Here is a 17,190-nt window from a genome sequence, read left to right as displayed (position 1 = left end):
ACGATGTACATTTCAATGTACAGGTACTTCAGTTAACTCCTTTTATCTTTTCGGCAGTCTGGAATTTGCTGCCTGTGTTGGCAGTGGAAGCCAAGGGCCTGAACTCATTTTTTTTAAAAAGTACGTGGATCTGCACCTTAAGTACTGAAAGCTGCAAGGTTGTTGGCCGCATGCAGGAAAATGGGATTATGAAGGGCATCTGGTGTCTCTGGGTTGGCATGAGCAAGATGGGTTGAATGGCCCCCTTTCTGTTCAGTATCATTTCAATGATTCTATCTTGAAGAAGAAAACTGCTCTGAGCTTTCAGCAAAACAGATAGAGATGATTACGTAGCATCTGTTCAAGAATCCTTTGGATCTACCTAGCAAACTGCTTTGGTGGAAGGAGTTCAGATTCCATTTCTCCTTTTCACACAATACATTTGTCAGCTCTGGAGAGTTTAGCTTGGTCCTATTTGAAGCCCCCTCACCAGAGGAAAATCTTGTTTCTCTGACCCCATAGCTCAGCAAATAATCAGTCAGATTAAATCCTTCAAAGTCCCAGGATGAATTTGTGATCAGTAGGGTATCTCTCCAGTTCTTATAACTTCTCTGCCAAATGTTTTTGAATAGCGGAAGCTGTCTTCATGTCATGAACAGTTTTTTCCCCAGATCTTGAATAGAAGAGGATTAACTTGGACACTTGTAGAATATTTTGTCTCCAGGTTTATGAAGGAAACCTTGAAAGTGGAATTATTCATCTTGCAACGTCCTAATAGGTTTGAATTTTGTTTAGCAAATACTGAACCTATGTTTTCTTCAGGTCAGACAGCATCCAAGGAGCAGGAGAATCACCTATTACTGATGTCCATTCTTGCTTATGCCTGAAACATCAATTCTCCTTCTCCCCGGATGCTGCCTGACCTGCTGTGCTTGTCCAGTGCCACACTTTGCGATTCTGATCTCCATTTGCAGTCCTCACTTTCACCTATATTTTCTTGCCATCTGAAATCTCTCTTACTGAAGGGCATTACTTTTATTAGTGAAGAATCTTCACACGCAATCCTGTCTTTGTGGACATCTACCTTGCCTTTCTGCTAGCCAATAGGATGTTTGCCATAATTCAAATTTTAAACGTTGACACTTTATTTTTTTTGATGATGTGACCTGAATCCTGCCTAAACAGAGCTTTACAAATCTAATGTGCTTCACCTCTTTAAAGTATCCCTGGTCTGGTTGGGACCAAGAACTGATGTGTGGGAAGGCTTTGCAAATTGGACAGCAACCTGAACTGTTACCACAGAGCATTGCTGTCTTTGGTTCATTAGTTAGTCCTTCTTTTATGCAGGGTTTTGTGCATTCAGATTCTTCAAATCACTTTGGTCACACCACAGCTGTTACTCATGTCGTAATTACCTTTATATTTAAGGCAGAATATTCTTGCCGTAAGGTACTGTATTTTTCAGCATTACCCAACTATAGGTATAGAACTCCTGTACTAATCTTCAGTTATTTACTGAAAGGTGTTTTTGAAAACAATTTGGGTGCAGGCCCTCATTAAATTGTAAGGCCTCTGGTAATTTGTCAAAATTGCTGATGCAGCTAGCATTATTACCCTATGTCAGAGGGCAAAGAATGTCTATACAAATGCACCTATATTGCTGTTCTCTGATGCAGTAGTTTAACTCCAAATGCATTATAATGCATGTTTATTGTGTGCATGGAGCTGAACCAAAGAGCATATGGAAATCTATATCTATAGAAAATTCATCATTTCAGCAATGTTAATGTAGTCATTCAAATTAGTTTGACACAGGATGACTAAGAGTTTTAGCAACAGGCTCGAATTCCATCAGCAAGAGGCATTGTCCCTTTCATTGAGCTGCTGTGCTCTCAGAAAAGCACATGTTTCTGGTTACTAGGGAGTGATCTGAGTGGTGCTTCTGTCTGTTAACTATTGATGACAATTTTTTATTTTGCTAATATTATTAAATTCCATCAGTTTCATTTACAAAATGTCACTGGATTGTGAAATGTTTTAATGTTTTAAGCTGGAACCGAGCATTTGATGGAACAGAACTGTCCTAACTACTAGTCTTGAGCAATTTCTAACCATCTTGTCAGGTTTTCTTATAGGCATCCAAAGTCAACTAGCTGCTTTCTTCCTCATTCATCTATTTTTCATAAACTTCAGGATAGGCCTGTGGGTGATGACAACTCTGATAAACTTCCAAGAATGTTACAATCTCTGAAAACTTGCAAAACTTCCTGATTTCACTGCTGCACTACACGAGTTGATGTAAGATCAATTCTCTCATTCTCCAGTCAGCAACATCTAACTTCTTCATTTTTCAGTAACATCAGTTCTGAAATATTATCTTGCAAGCATATCATTGTGAAAAGCTTTGGTACAGCTTTTGACTCATTTCAAATAAACTTAAGAGTTGAAATATCTATATCAGAAAATGAAAATGAAACAAATTCAAGAAAATGTTTCAACCATTTTGAGATTTATTTTTCAATCACAACCCTTCAATGAGCTTTTATTGTCTTCCATCAAAAGAAAGCAACAGACAGACATTGGGCATGCCACAACCTCCTCCACTTTTTCATGATGTGACATTTTGTAGACCCAGTAATTTCATTTGCTGCCGATCAGAGCCTTGATCTTTGGAGATTCTTTACAACTAAATTTGAATTCAAGCAAAAATTCTTAGAGGGAATTTGACAAGTAAAAGAACAACCTTTTGATCCATGGACTCATCTGATAGAAGAGAAACTGATTAAGATAGGATAGTTTAATTGGAGAGCAAGTGTAATTCTAATTGCACTTGCCATATCCTCATAGGCACAATGGGCCTGTGCTACATCATTGACTCTGTAGCTCCATTCTCAGTTTTCATGTTTTGCTGTGAAGTCAACAAGGGTGGTGCGGAAAAACACTTCAGGTCAGGCGGCATCTGAGGAGCAAGGGAGTCGATGTTTTGGGCATCAGCCCTTCATCCTGCTTTGCTTTTCCAGCAACACCATTTTCAACTTTGACTTCTCCAGCATCTGCAGTCCTCACTTTCTCCATGTTTTGCTGTGGAACCTAGTTTAAGCAAGCGTTGAAGATTTTAATATCTCAGCATCTGTCCATGTTTTCTGGAACAAAGGATTTTGTGTTATTTTTGCACGGTTGCAGTATTTGAGCACAAGATTTCCTATTGATAGAGGAACCCCTGACCTTTGGTTTTGCTGACTGACGATCTGGATCAAGGTCATTGTGTTTGTTCTGCCTTAACAAGTTTGATGTAGGCCTTGGTTGGGTGGGTTTATACCTGCGCTTTTCGCATTCACTGCATTTACAGTGGATCTGTGGCAGCCTTCATCTTCTAAGACTGTTTACACCATAGTGGTCATCTGTGTTATTGCAGATGTACTTATGAGATAGTGAGCCATGCGCTATTTTTAGGTACAGGTACATAATCCTTTATCTGAAATGCTGGGTTTTAGAACCCTGGGTTGTTTTTTCGGAATTCAGAATTATTCGGATTTCAGAATAAATGACATCTTCACAGTGAAATAAAAATTATTACCTAACAGCAGACACGTGTGAATACTGAGTGCTGAGACACAATTGATGCCTGCCAGTACTGGGCCACGCCACTGCATCACATCTGAGTGATGTGGTTTGAGTTGGGTCCCCTGTTCGCGGGCCAAAATGACCGTCCACAAAAAGATTTTGGAGCTTTTCGGATTTTGGAATTTCAGATAAAGGATTGTGTAACTGTACAGTGTTCTAGTTCCCAATAACTCATTAAGAAAAATTCTTTACATATTGCCTCTAGATTTTTTTTTGTGTATAGTTTTGAATTTATGACCTTTTGGTTATTGATCCATTCAGGAAATCTTTTTACCTTTGTTCCAAAGGAAGTAGGCCTAGCATTCTTCTACTTCTCGAATGGAGATTCTTTAACCCCATTAAATCTGCACCTTTTCAATTATATTCTTGAGTCAGATAAAATCCATTTTATGGAGATCCACTGTTATTGAAAAGGAAAAGAAATTGAATGCTCCAAACCACTCCGCTGTGGTTCCAGCCTTACTTTACAAGTGAGGACAGGTGCCCATCTGGTTTATTCATCTTCAGCCATTGCTTGGAATTTTGCTATTAGAAGCATCGTCTGACAATCTAGGACTCCAGAGGTGCAATTCAAGCATTCCCGTTATCTCGGGGGCACTCAAAGAATTTTTGGAAATTACTTAGGTCTTGAAGAAATGTCTAAAACTGAAAGCCATTCCAATGAAGATTTATTTTTACCTTCTTCAGTCAAAAGACTTTTTTTGGGTGTGTCTTTGATTAAATACCCGCATCTAAGAACAGGAAAATATTGGGGTACGAGGAACTTAACTTGCAAACCTTATCAATGAACATTTACCATCTTGCCTTTCTACAAGGAAGAAAAAATAAAACTAATCCAAAGGTGCTAAGAGTTAATTAAACTTTGCAGCTCAAACAAGATTTTCTTTGTACCAGCCCCCAGAGTGTTTGCAATATACAGAGTCACCTTTTTTTAAGACAAGAAAAGTTAAGCCTTTTATTCTCTGAAATAACATTATACATTTGAGATTGACCTTTTTAACTTTCTGCACATACAAATTTAGGATGATTACTTTTCCCCCTCAAAGTGAAATCTTATTTTCTTTCTTGAAGTTGTTCAAGGCAGTCTTCTGTCTTTGTGTGATGTACAAGACAAGTCTGTACAAAAGCTTTGAATTTGTGTTCTTGAAAAATGCTCTCTGCTTTGGACTTTGGCTAGGTTGAGTTCCTGGATCTGTTGAACTAGAAGTCTTCATGAATGTTGAGTATTCCTGTCTTTTATTTACGGATATAATCTTGTCATCCATATTGTTCTATCATGATAGAATGAGAAGAGCTTGATTCTTAGGACTATATCGCAATATCAATCTCCCTAAAATGTTTGCTAATTGAACCATTAAAGTTGTCAATTGGAATGGAGGCCACTAGCTTATGGAAGTCTCTGACTATATAGGTTAGACTAACTCTTAACTTCTGGAGGCCACACAGCATAATGGCTCCTTTTAAACCTCTAATCTCATTTGTCTTAAAACACGGATCGGTTCAATGAATGTTCATTTCTTGATAGATCCTCCATATTGTCTAGTGCGTCTTCTGATTACTTCTAGAACTTCTTGGAATGCACGTAGATCAGAGCAAAATTCCTCTCCACCATCATAAAATCAAACTCTTGATTCAGCTCTGTAGACATCTTAAGAGCTTTCTGTAAATCTTGATTTCTTTGTTGCACTCTTCATTGGCAATACAACTGGTGACTCATGAACAGGCTACTACAAGATAAAAACTTCCTTATGCTATCTGCTGCAGGCACATAACCACAGGAGATGAATTCAAGTCCATGAAGTATTCACATTGAAGGTATTAACACCATTAGTTAATAAGATCATCTCAAATATCTTTCAAAAGGAGGAGCCATTTTGAGCCTTGAGACCTGTTTTGATTTACCACAGATTCATCACTTTCATTTCCTAAGCGTTAAGCACATTCCTAAAATACATGGAGAATAAATGAATGAGGAAGAAAGATGATTAACTACCTTCGTTTGCTGTGATCTTGCCTATTTTTTTGAATGTATGTTATCCTCCACATATCTCACATATACCCACTTATCCTGCTGTTTCTAGCTCTCATTTGGAGTGTTTTGACATTTTACTAAATGTTGACAAAATTGTTTTCCTTTGCTGTGTAAGCGTTACCTACCCTGCAGGCTGCCTCCATCGATAAAAGAACCGCGGACCGGTGTGTGGCCACGGCTCTTATACAGCTTAGGAGTGGGGAAAGATCATATGGCCCTTGAGAGACTTCAGTGAGGTTAGAACTCATGGAGGGAAACCGTCCAGGTAATTTCCCCTATTGGATGATGGGACTGTCCTGAGGTATGTGGAGGATAAGAAAGGGAGACAGAGAAGGTAGGTAATCTTGCTATACCCAGATTTCCTTGTAAATTCCCATAAAATATCTATAGTGATATGTCTGATAAAATTACTTTCTGTCCCTGATTGATAAAACTATTGGACAATCTGGATAGTGCCAGTGGACCAGATGGCACAGTGCATAGTGATAAGAGTGCTCCCATGCACCCTCTGTCTAACCCTTTGAACGGTGTCAGCCAAAAACTTCCTTTTGATTAAAATTCATTTGCGTCATGCCTGCTAAAGGTGTTACTTAAATGTGAAAGAGAGAATTCTGACTTTAAGCTTTCTTTACCAGCACGTGGGCTTTGCTGCCTGGCTTTGTGAACATCTCTTGAAATCTCAAAAATGTCACTTTGTTCAGATGACACAAAATCTGTGTTGGGAAATCTGTCTGGAATTTGCTTTTCAGTTAAATCTTAGCTGTACACTCAAGTTGACCACAGAATGTTTCTGATGTACAGGGGTATTGGCGTAGCATCCAGTGATGAGAGTTTCCACTGTTCTTTCACCAACAAACCTTCCCTGCAAATGTGAAATTACTTGGGCAACGTATTGTCACTGGCTGCTGCAATCTGTTGGTTCTGTGGCAGCTTATGGTTCTACAAGGTACATCTGCTGTTTTGTTTCTCTTCCTCCCAACTCCAGCACCCAGAGATTCTTGACAGTGTTACCAATTCCCACTGAATAAGTTAGGGAAAGGTAGGTGTGGTATGTATTAAGAAGCCTATCTTCTGTCCTCCAAGACCTGACTTTTTGCCTGGCTGAAGAAAGGTGGAGGTGAAGGCCTCTTCTATTTCCAACGGCTGTTGAGGACTTTTACAACATTTAAACACTGTGTCTGTCTCCATCCAGTTCCCCAACTGACCAGGTTTAAGTAACTCCCCATTTTCAATAGAAACAAGGTACTCATTTTACAATCTAGCTGTGAAGGGACTACTAGGACAGTAAGTATAGCAAGCAGAAGTTGATGGCTTGATGACCAATGGTTTGAATTTGGATTTAGGTGGGTTGGGGCATTGCAGGAGACTGGAGTGTTCTGCATTGCGCCTGAATAGTTCCAAACCTGAACTTGAATTCCTCATGCTGTCAAGTGGATGCAAAATGAGAAATATTCAGTTTCCCAGCACTGCCCTCCTTCCTGTTCAAAAAAAAATCAAAGACTTGCTGCAGTGTCCAACTTGGTATAAATGTAAGTTTTCTTTCCGCCCGGCAGTGCACGAATGGTCACTTGATGTGTGCAGGCTGTTTCATTCACCTGCTGGCTGATGCCAGGCTGAAGGAGGAACAGGCCACCTGCCCGAACTGCCGCTGTGAGATCAGCAAGAGCCTGTGCTGCAGGAACCTGGCCGTGGAAAAGGCGGTGAGTGAACTTCCCAGCGAGTGCGGCTTCTGCCTGAAGCAGTTCCCACGCTCCATTCTCGAGAGACACCAGAAGGAGGACTGCCAGGACAGGTAATGCACTTAAACCAGGCAGTTTGTTAACCAGATCATGGCCCTCATTGATCCTGATTTTTATTTATTGTGCATAGGGTACAAGGGGACTGCAGGAACTTGATTTTAGAGTGGCAGGAATGTCTTGACATGCACAAGCATTTTTTTTTGGGCAATGGAAAACAAAAGTCTATGATAGCCATGTGGCACTGCCAACTTGTCTCTTTCTCCATTGTCTTATGTGCACTGCCCAATAATAAATGACAAGTTCTAATACTAGATAGACCAAAAACCAGTCCCTCATGCCCATGAAAATGTTGAAATGAGTCTGAAGAGCATAGAACAGCAGCTGTTTCTGTTAGCCATGTGTTACTTATCCTCCCTTTTTAAAAAAGCCTCTTCTATATAAATTAGAATAGTAGAATTTTACAGTACAGAAGGAGGCCAATCGACTCATGTCTGTACCAGCTCCTGAAACATCTACCCAGAAAGTCCCGTTTCCAGCCCTTATCTATTTAGCCCTTTAAATTCATCCCTTTCAAATATATATCCAGCTCTCTTTAGAAACTTCTTCACATTCATTCTCCAAGCAGTGGCACTAACAATTGAGAAAAGAAGTTCCTTCTCTCCTCACTCCTAGCTCTCTTGCTAACTGTCTTGAAATTGTGACTCCCTCTTACTGGCATAGCAACTTGAGACAGAATATCCTACTTGGCCCTGTCAAAATTACTGATTTCTTCACTGGTAATTTTCATGATATATTGTGAATATATCTGGTGTCATGTAGCTAAACTATCCATTGTCTTGCTGTCCACCCTCTAAAGCTGATGGTGTGTGTTGGGCAGCAGTTTAGTCACAAAATTAGCAGGAAGCATTCTTGCAGGACAAATTTGTTAGGTTCTTTTCATTAATACTGTCTTAGGAGTTGACAAATAATGCCAGTTGTTTGAAACAACACATTTTAGCCTTTGCCATCATTTATTTCGAGCAAGACTAGTTTCATAGGTTAATTTTACTTCGCTAATTTGATCTTTTTTTTCAGTGTAAATTTAGAGCATAGCCAGGTACGTCTGGAGCCATCTCACTTCAAAACACCTTCTGCCCTGAAATTGAGAGCCCCATGTTTTGGGGGAACAGGCCCTGTGCAAAGTATTGATGCTTTCACTTGGTATGCTGCTTTAATTGCTGCTTTATTTTGAAGGAAAGCAATTACCCTGGAGATCTGCCAGGGAGCAGAGATTATTCAAGTGTTTAAGAATTGATTAAGAGTCTTGAACATTCTTTGTTCTCTAACCTGTATCAATGCTTATCTCTAGCAATGTGCTACAAATGCACAGAGGCGTCCTAAAGTCTTCACCATTTTTTCCTCCTTGGATAAGTGCCCTGGTTTTTTTAATACAAATCTGCAAATCTATTTGGCAAACTGTGTTTTGAGCTAATTTCTGATGCAATAGCTACTTGCAAACCAGAGCTGCTTGTAAACAAACAAATCGCTGACCAATCAGGACTGGAATGTTTTCTGAGGTTACACACAAGAGTGGGGAAAGGAAATGATGAAGAATCCCAACAACTGTTTTATCTCCTGTCTTGTATTTTGATCTTACTCAACGAAGTATCATAGTATGTAATAGGAAACTTTATCACTTAAGCATTCAATCAGTTTAACTCTTAATCTAAAGCAAAAACTCAGAGTCAGGGTAGTTCAGTAGGCTATCCTTAGTTTTTTTTTCCCTACCACTGACAGCAAATATGGATGTTATGAACATATTTTTGCCATTCAATTCTCAACTCTACTTTCCAAGTTAGTATTCAGAGGAAGCCTTAAGGTTCACCATTGCACCATAGACCCCAGTAACTGCATGAAAGTATGATATGGCAAATTATTTTTCATGGTTTTCCTTCAATTGGTGACTCTTTTGTGCCAGACCTTGTATTTTCTTTTGCATTTGTGCTGTTGCAGACATTTCAAGATTTGTCTTGAGCCTTGGATCCTTCCTTGTGATTGGCACTGCATCTTTCTGATGCTGCCTTTCAAGGGCAGCACTGGAAGTTTCCACCTTTGATTAAGCTGTTTGTTTGCATGACTTAAAAACAAGAGATCCTTTACCACTGTTCAAAAAGCAGCTGATTCATTTCGTGTCCCACCCAACTTTGTTCCTTCACCAGTGCAACTACAAGTTTTTGATTCAACTTGTCTGGTTCAAGGCTATTCTGAAACAAAAAATGGCTAACTAAAATTTTCTAGTCTGGATTTTCTTCTGTTTCCATAAAGTTGTTGTCTTCAAGTTGGAATGTTCTGAGGGCATGGATTTCTCGTGGGAGCACAAAAGGAACTAGAGGGCATAGGTTTAGAGTGAGGAGGGGAAGATATAAAAGAGACCTAAGAGGCAACTTTTTCATGCAGAGGGTGGTGCGTATATGAATGAGGTGCCAGAGGAAGTGGTGGAGGCTGGTACAATTGCAACATTTAAAAGGCGTCTGGATGGGTATATGAATAGGAAGGGTTTGGAGGGATATGGGCTGGGTGCTGGCAGGTGGGACTATGACTCTATGACTGACAAATGGAACAACACTGTATTGATGGATAGGTCAGAATCTGAGCTTGGATGTCTGGATTTTGAGGTGAGGGAGAAATGATCGAAGGCTTTTGGTCCCAAGCCACTGCTAGGAAGTATATGCATATATGGGCATTTTGGGTATATTCTGCCTTGACTTTATCTATCTTTTGGCCATTCAAATTCTTGTCCAAGAAATCGTACTTGCAAGACAAACTGATCTGTTTACCAAGAGAGAAAGTTCACAAAAATATAAGTACTTTGTGCAGCACGAGTCAAATGAATGTTAAGTCTAAAGGACTGACAACATTTCTGTTCCCACAGTATGAATCAGCTCACTTAACCATCAATCAATGTTACATCCCCAAATGCTGATTTGACCTTGATTTTGGTTTAGAAAGATTTGGAAAGAGGTTCCTATTGCTAGATGTAGGAACATAGGAATTGCTGGATTGCGTCACCTTTTTCACCTTTTATTGCCCTAATAGTTACATGACACATTGGAAATAGAACTGTTAACTAACTTAAGGAGTGTGGGTACCAAGAGAGTACAACAGAGGGACAGCAAGGGGCAAAGAATATTGGAAGTGTCAGATTGCACGAGGGTAGAAAATAGTAAGGGATTATAGGGACATAGAGAGTCTGAATTATTGTTACGGTGAACATACATGCATACATTGAGAGAGATAAATACGTGACTTGCAAGTGCAGATAGCCATGTGGAAATATGCTGAGGTGATAGCAGAGACTTGACTCCAAAAAGAAGAGGACAAGATATAAATATTCCTGGATGCATTGTATTCATGTAATTGGGAGGCATGGGAGTATTAAATGTTTTAGAGTGGAGATCTCAAAGCGAATAAAAACAGAATCTATTTGGCTAGAGCTGAGGAGCAAATAAATGTGCAACTGCGCTGCTTGGTGTAATCTACAGGCCACCAATAAGTGGCAGAGATGGAGAGAAATAAATTTGCAATTAAATTAGAAGGGCAATAATTATGGAGTGTTTGTAATGGGTAACTTTAACTTTCTGAATATATACTTGGACAGTGATAATGTAAAGTGCAGAGAGGGGCAAGCATGTACAGTTTGCAGTATTCAGAAGAATTTTCTGCATCAATGTTTTCAGTTCTTGAGGATCTGCCTTTTGGAATGAGGTGGGCTAAGTGGATAAGGCTGAGATTGGCTGTGGAGGAAGGCCTGTAGCAATCCAGACTAAGAATAGTTAACTGTGGAGCTGCAGAAAATGGGTAGGATACTAAATGGGTGCTTTGCATCAGTATTTACTGTAGAAAAGGACATGGAAGATATAGACTGTAGGGAAATAGATGGTGACATCTTGCAAAATGTCCAGATTACAGAGGAGGAAGTGCTGGATGTCTTGAAATGGGTAAAGGTGGATAAATCCCCAGGACCTGATCAGGTGTACCCGAGAACTCTGGGAAGCTAGAGAAATGATTGCAGGGCCTCTCGCTAAGATATTTGTATCATCGGTAGTCACAGGTGAGGTGCCGGAAGACTGAAGGTTGGCTAACATGGTGCCACTGCTTAAGGGTGGTAAGGACAAGCCAGGGAACTATAGACCAGTGAGCCTGACCTCGGTGGTGGGCAAGGTGTTGGAGGGAATCCTGAGGGACAGGATGTACATGTATTTGAAAAGGCAACGACTGATTAGGGATAGCCAACATGGCTTTGTGCATGAGAAATCATGTCTCACAAACTTGATTCAGTTTTTTGAGGAAGTAACAAAGAGGATTGCTGAGGGCAGAGCAGTAGATGTGAGCTATATGGACTTCAGTAAGGTGTTTGACAAGGTTCCCCATGGGAGACTGGTTAGCAAGGTTAGATCTCATGGAATACAGGGAGAACTAGCCATTTGGATACAGAACTGGCTCAAAGGTAGAAGACAGAGGGTGGCGGTGGATAGTTGTTATTCAGACTGGAGGCCTGTGACGAGTGGAGTGCCACAAGGATCGGTGCTCGGTCGTCTCCTTTTTGTCATTTATGTAAATGATTTGTACGCAAGCATAAGAGTTACAGTTAGTAATTTTGTAGATGACTCCAAAATTGGACAAACGAAGAGGTTACCTCAGATTACAATAGGATCTGGATCAGATGGGCCAATGGGCTGAGAAGTGGCAGATGGAGTTTAATTCAGATAAATGCGAGGTGCTGCATTTTGGGAAAACAAATCTTAGCAGGACTTATACATTTAATGGTAAGGTCCTAGGAAGTGTTGCTGTACAGAGACACTCCTTGGAGTGCAGGTTCATAGCTCCTTGAAAGTGGAATCGCAGGTAGATAGGATAGTGAAGAAGGCATTTGGTATGCTTTCCTTTATTGGTCAGAGTATTGAGTACAGGAGTTGGGAGGTCATGTTGCGGCTGTACAGGACATTGATTAGGCTTCTGTTGGAATATTGCATGCATTTCTGGTCACCTTCCTAACGGAAAGATGTTAAGAAACTTGAAAGGGTTCAGAAAAGATTTACAAGGATGTTGCCAGGGTTGGAGGATTTGAGCTATAGGGAGAGGCTGAACAGGCTGGGGCTGTTTTCCCTGGAGTGTCAGAGGCTGAGGGGTGACCTTATAGAGATTTATAAAATTGAGCAGCATGGATAGGGTAAATAGGCAAAGTCTTTTCCCTGGGATCGGGGAGTCCAGAACTAGAGGGCATAGGTTTAAGGTGAGTGGGGAAATATATAAAAGAGACCTATGGGGCAACTTTTTCACGCAGAGAGTGGTGCGTGTATGGAATGAGCTGACAGAGGAAGTGGTGGAGGCTGATACAATTGCAACATTTAAAAGGCATTTGGATGGGTATATGAATAGGAAGGCTTTGGAGGGATATGGGCTGGGTGTTGGCAGGTGGGTCTAGATTGGGTTGGGATATCTGGTTGGCATGGACGGGTTGGATCGAAGGGTCTGTTTCCATGCTGTCCATCTGTATGACTCTATGAACTGTGGGAAAGGCAACTTCTATGAGGTAGGGTAAAAAGGAATCTTGTCCAATTGAATTAGAATCAAGATCAGCAGGCAAAACTGCAAGTGAACGGTAGGCTGCCTTTAAATAGAAGTACAGTCAAGATATATTCTCATAAAAGGGAAAGTTAGAGCAAATATATGCAGAGCTCCCTGGGTGACAGTAGTATTGGATGAAGCAGAAAAATTGTGTTTAGGAATGCTGTCAGGTGGAAAATAGAGACTGAATATAGAAGCTTCAGAAGATGGATGATGAGCAAATAACACAATCAAAGAAAGTGTATGAGCATAAATTGGCCACTAGTTAAAGAAAATCCAAATCCCTCTCATAGACATATAATTAGTAAAAGGCTGGTAATGGGAAGTAGGGCCAATTATGGACCAAAATTTGGATTTATGTATATTGGCAGGGGCCAAGGCTTTTATGTTGTCTCTGTTTCATACTTAAGGTATAAAATGAATGTTTTGCATTTGCCTTTACCAAGGACGAGTTGTTGCACAGGTAATGGTGAAAGAGGAGCTAATCCACACATTTGAAGCATATAAAAGTGTTTAGTTAATGTAGAGGCATGTGATAAGAGTGTATCATATTGATTTTGGAATTTGGATCTTTTAAAAATAGCAACAGATGGATTTCAGTTAGTCCTATGAAGGTTTATTTTTAAAAAAAGGTCAAAGTCATTTGGACTCCGACATAATTATATCAATTCCAAGAAGGCAAGTGTCTGGCAGGAACCCCTAAATGATGATACTATTGAATCTTTAATAGAGTAAACATATGGAGGCCATTAATTAGTTTTCAGTTTAGAGCAGAAGATTCAAATCTTTAGTTCAGAAGAATCAGGTGTTTAATTCTGAAGCAACCTAGCAGCAGAATCCAGTTTTATTTGATGAGAACTAATCACTTTCTATCCATTTGGGTGTGGGCTTCACTGGCTAGACCAGCATTTATTGCCCATTCCTGGTTGCCCTTAAGGTGGTGGCGAGCAGCCTCCTTGAGTTGTTGCAGTCCAGGTACTATAGATAGCTCTACATTGCAGTTGGGTAGGGGATTCCAGGATTTTTCCCCTATTGACAAGTCAGGATAGTGAGTGGCTTGGAAGGGAACTTACAGGTGTTTGTGTTCCAATGTATCTGCTGCCTTTGCCCTCCTAGATGGTAGTGGTCATGGATTTAGAAGGTGCTGTCTGAGAATCTTTGGTGAAATTCTGTAGTGCATCTTGTAGATTATACAAATTGCTGCTGCTCCTGAGGTATTGGAGAGAATTAGTGCTTGTGGATGTGGTGCTAATCAAGCAGGCTCTTTGAGTGAGATGGTGTTGAGCTGCATTCATTCAGACAAGTGGCGATTATTCCATCACACTTCTAACCTGCCAAGGAGTGTGGAAAAGCACAACTGGTCAGGCAGCATGCGAGGAGCAGCAGAATCGAGATTTTGAGCAAAGGTCTATCTTCAGGAATGAAGCTTGTGGCCCAAGGGAGCTGAAAGATTAATGGGAGGGGTACTATCCTACCTGTCCAACTTCCTTCCCACCTATCTGCTCCACCCTCCTCTCTGATGTCAGACCTTCACCCTCACCTTCATCTACCTATCGCATTCCAACTATCTTTCACACACCCCCACCTCAGTCCAATGTATATCTCAGCCCCCTTGGGCCACAAGCCTCATTCCTGATGAGGGGCTTATGCTCAAAAATGTTGACTCTCCTGCTTCTCGGATGCTTTTCCAGCACAGCACTCTTCAACTCTGATCTCCAGCATCTGCAGGTCCTCACATTCTCCTCCTAATTTGTGCCTTTTAGATGGTGGACAGGCTTTGAGAAATCAGGAGATGAGTTACCGACTGCAGTATTTTTGGCCTCAGACTTGCTCTTGTAGCCGCTTTTGTTTTATGGCGAGTTGAGTTTCTGGTCAACTTTTCTCTTTAGGATTTTGATAGGAGTTTGAGTGCAGGTAACACCATTGAATGTGAATGGTTATTGGAGATGGTTATTACTTGGCATTTACGTGGCACGTGCTACTTGCCAATTGTCAGCCCAAACCTGCATTTCAATATGGACTGTTTGTGTCTGAGGAATTGCGAATGGTGTTGAACATTGTGTACTCATCACTTCTGACCTTATGATCGTGGGAAGGTCATTGATGAAGTAGCTGAAGGTGGTTGGGCCAAGGAACTCCTGTAGAATGTCCATCAGTTGAGATGACTGACCTCCAAAAGCTACTGCCACCTTCCTCTGTGCCAGGTATGATTCCACCTAACAGATTTTTTGCTCCTAGATTCTGATTGTTTCCAGTTTTGCTTAGGCTCCCTGATGCCACACCCGTTGAATGTGGCTTTGAAAGGATTCTGGGTAATCCAAGATGGAGGACAGGAAAAAATTGTGGCAGTAAGAGCTGCTTTATTTTTTTGAGGTAGTTTAGGTGTTGGAGGTGATTTCCTCTAATTCCAGCAGCAGCAATTCTTTTTTTATTATTTTAAAGGCAGTGACCACATGGTCAGTGAGGGGGAGAGAGAAAGAAACCTACACTGCTAACTGACACAGTAGTGAATCTGTACAGTCGCCGTCTTTGCTGTTTGAGTTTGTGTATCTCTGGACATTGGAGTGCATCTAGGAAAAATTAACCAACAATGAAATGCGCAACAGACCTTGGAGGAACCTGTGTGGTTAAGCTCACAGCACAGGAACAGATAAGTGCATAGCTTTTAAGCGTAACCTTGCTGTAAATCTACAATAATGAATAAAATGGGTTCTTCCTTGATTGTATGTTTTATTGAGATCTTTCACTTGATTGCACTTTAAAAATATAAACCTTAGGTACTAAGTTAGCCTCGAGCACTTTTTTTTAAAGAGTAAAAAGATAGTTTTATTTTCTGGGTCTGTAGATTGTGAAGGAGCAAAGATGGCCTTCAGTAGAGTGATATGCTCTTCCTGTTGGATGTGCAAGTTTAGGGAGAGTTTCCATGTTACTGATGATTATGTCTGCAGGAAGTGTCTTTGGTTGCGAATCTTACCAGATTGTGTGGATCGGTTGGAGCAGCAATTAGAGGCCTTAAGGAATTTACAAGAGCTAGGGAGTCTGATGGATGGCAGTTATAAAAAGGGAGAAACGCTGCAGATACCGTTAGGCAGATGGGTTAACTCTGAAAGGTAGGAATGGTAGGCAGGTAGTACAGGAACCTTCTGTCGCTGTCCCCATTTGAAGCAAGTATGCTGTTTTGGAAAGTGTAGGGGGTGATGGACTCTCTGAGGAATGTAGCATGAACAACCAAGTTTCTGGTATTGAGACTGGCTCTAATGTAATGAGTATGTTGGGTTCCAAGCCATCAATTGTCATTGGAGACTGTCTGGTCAGAGGCACAGACAGACGTTTCTGTGGTCAGCAGTGCAAAATCAGAATGGCATGTTGCTTCCCTGGTGCCAGGATCAAGGATATCTCAGAGGGAGAGGGACCAGTAGGAGGCCATTGTACACATTGGAACTAATGACATAGGAAAAGAAAAGGATGAGATTCTGAAGGGAGAATACAGGAAGTTAGGCAGGAGTTTAAAAAGAAGGTCCTTGAGGGTCGTAATTACTCCCAGTGCTATGAGTTAGCGAGGGTAGGATAGAACAGATGTGTGTGGCTGAAGCGCTGGTGCAGCGGTGGAGGAAAGGTTCACATTTTTGGATCATTGGAATCTCTTAGGGGAGAAGTGACTTTTACAAGAAGGAAGGATTACACCTGAATTGAAGGGGACTAATATGCTGGCAGGGAGATTTGCTTGAGCTGCTCAGGAGGCTTTAAACTAGTACATTTGGGGGTTGTGGAATGGGCCCCAAAGAAATATTGGGGAAGGAGATCAATCTGAGACTGGTACAGTTGGAAAGGAGCAAGTCAAACCATCAGGGCAGGCAGGAATAAAGCACAGAACAACTGATTTTTACTTCAATGCAAGAGGCCTAATGGGGAAGGTAGATGTATTCGGCATAGTTAGGAACATGGGGCTGGGATATCATAGCAATTACAGAAATGTGGCTCAGGGATGGACGGGACTGGCAGCTTTATATTTCAGGATACAAATGTGATAGGAAGGATAGAAAGAGGGGCAAGAGAAATGGGGGAGTGACGTTTTTGATAAGCGATAGTATTACTGCTATCCCTGGGAACACATCCAGGGAAGTTATTTGGGTGGAACTGAGAAACAAGAAAGGGTTGATCACCTTGTTGGGAATGTATTATAGACCTTCAAAGAATCAGCAGGAAATT

General features: G+C 40.9%; 1 protein-coding gene across 2 annotated transcripts in view; it reads left to right on the top strand.

Annotated features, from left to right (window-relative positions):
- The window catches only part of zftraf1 (zinc finger TRAF-type containing 1), a 140,481-nt gene that overhangs the window by 42,679 nt on the left and 80,612 nt on the right, over positions 1 to 17,190 (top strand). For both annotated transcript variants that reach the window (XM_060825252.1, XM_060825251.1), the window contains exon 2: positions 7,189 to 7,427. In XM_060825252.1, the coding sequence (XP_060681235.1) occupies positions 7,189 to 7,427 (239 nt within the window). The remainder of the gene's footprint in view (positions 1 to 7,188; positions 7,428 to 17,190) is intronic.

This window comes from Hemiscyllium ocellatum, chromosome 5 (genome assembly GCF_020745735.1).
Source record: "Hemiscyllium ocellatum isolate sHemOce1 chromosome 5, sHemOce1.pat.X.cur, whole genome shotgun sequence".
Taxonomy (NCBI): Eukaryota; Metazoa; Chordata; class Chondrichthyes; order Orectolobiformes; family Hemiscylliidae; genus Hemiscyllium; species Hemiscyllium ocellatum.
This window is presented reverse-complemented; position numbering and strand designations above follow the sequence as displayed.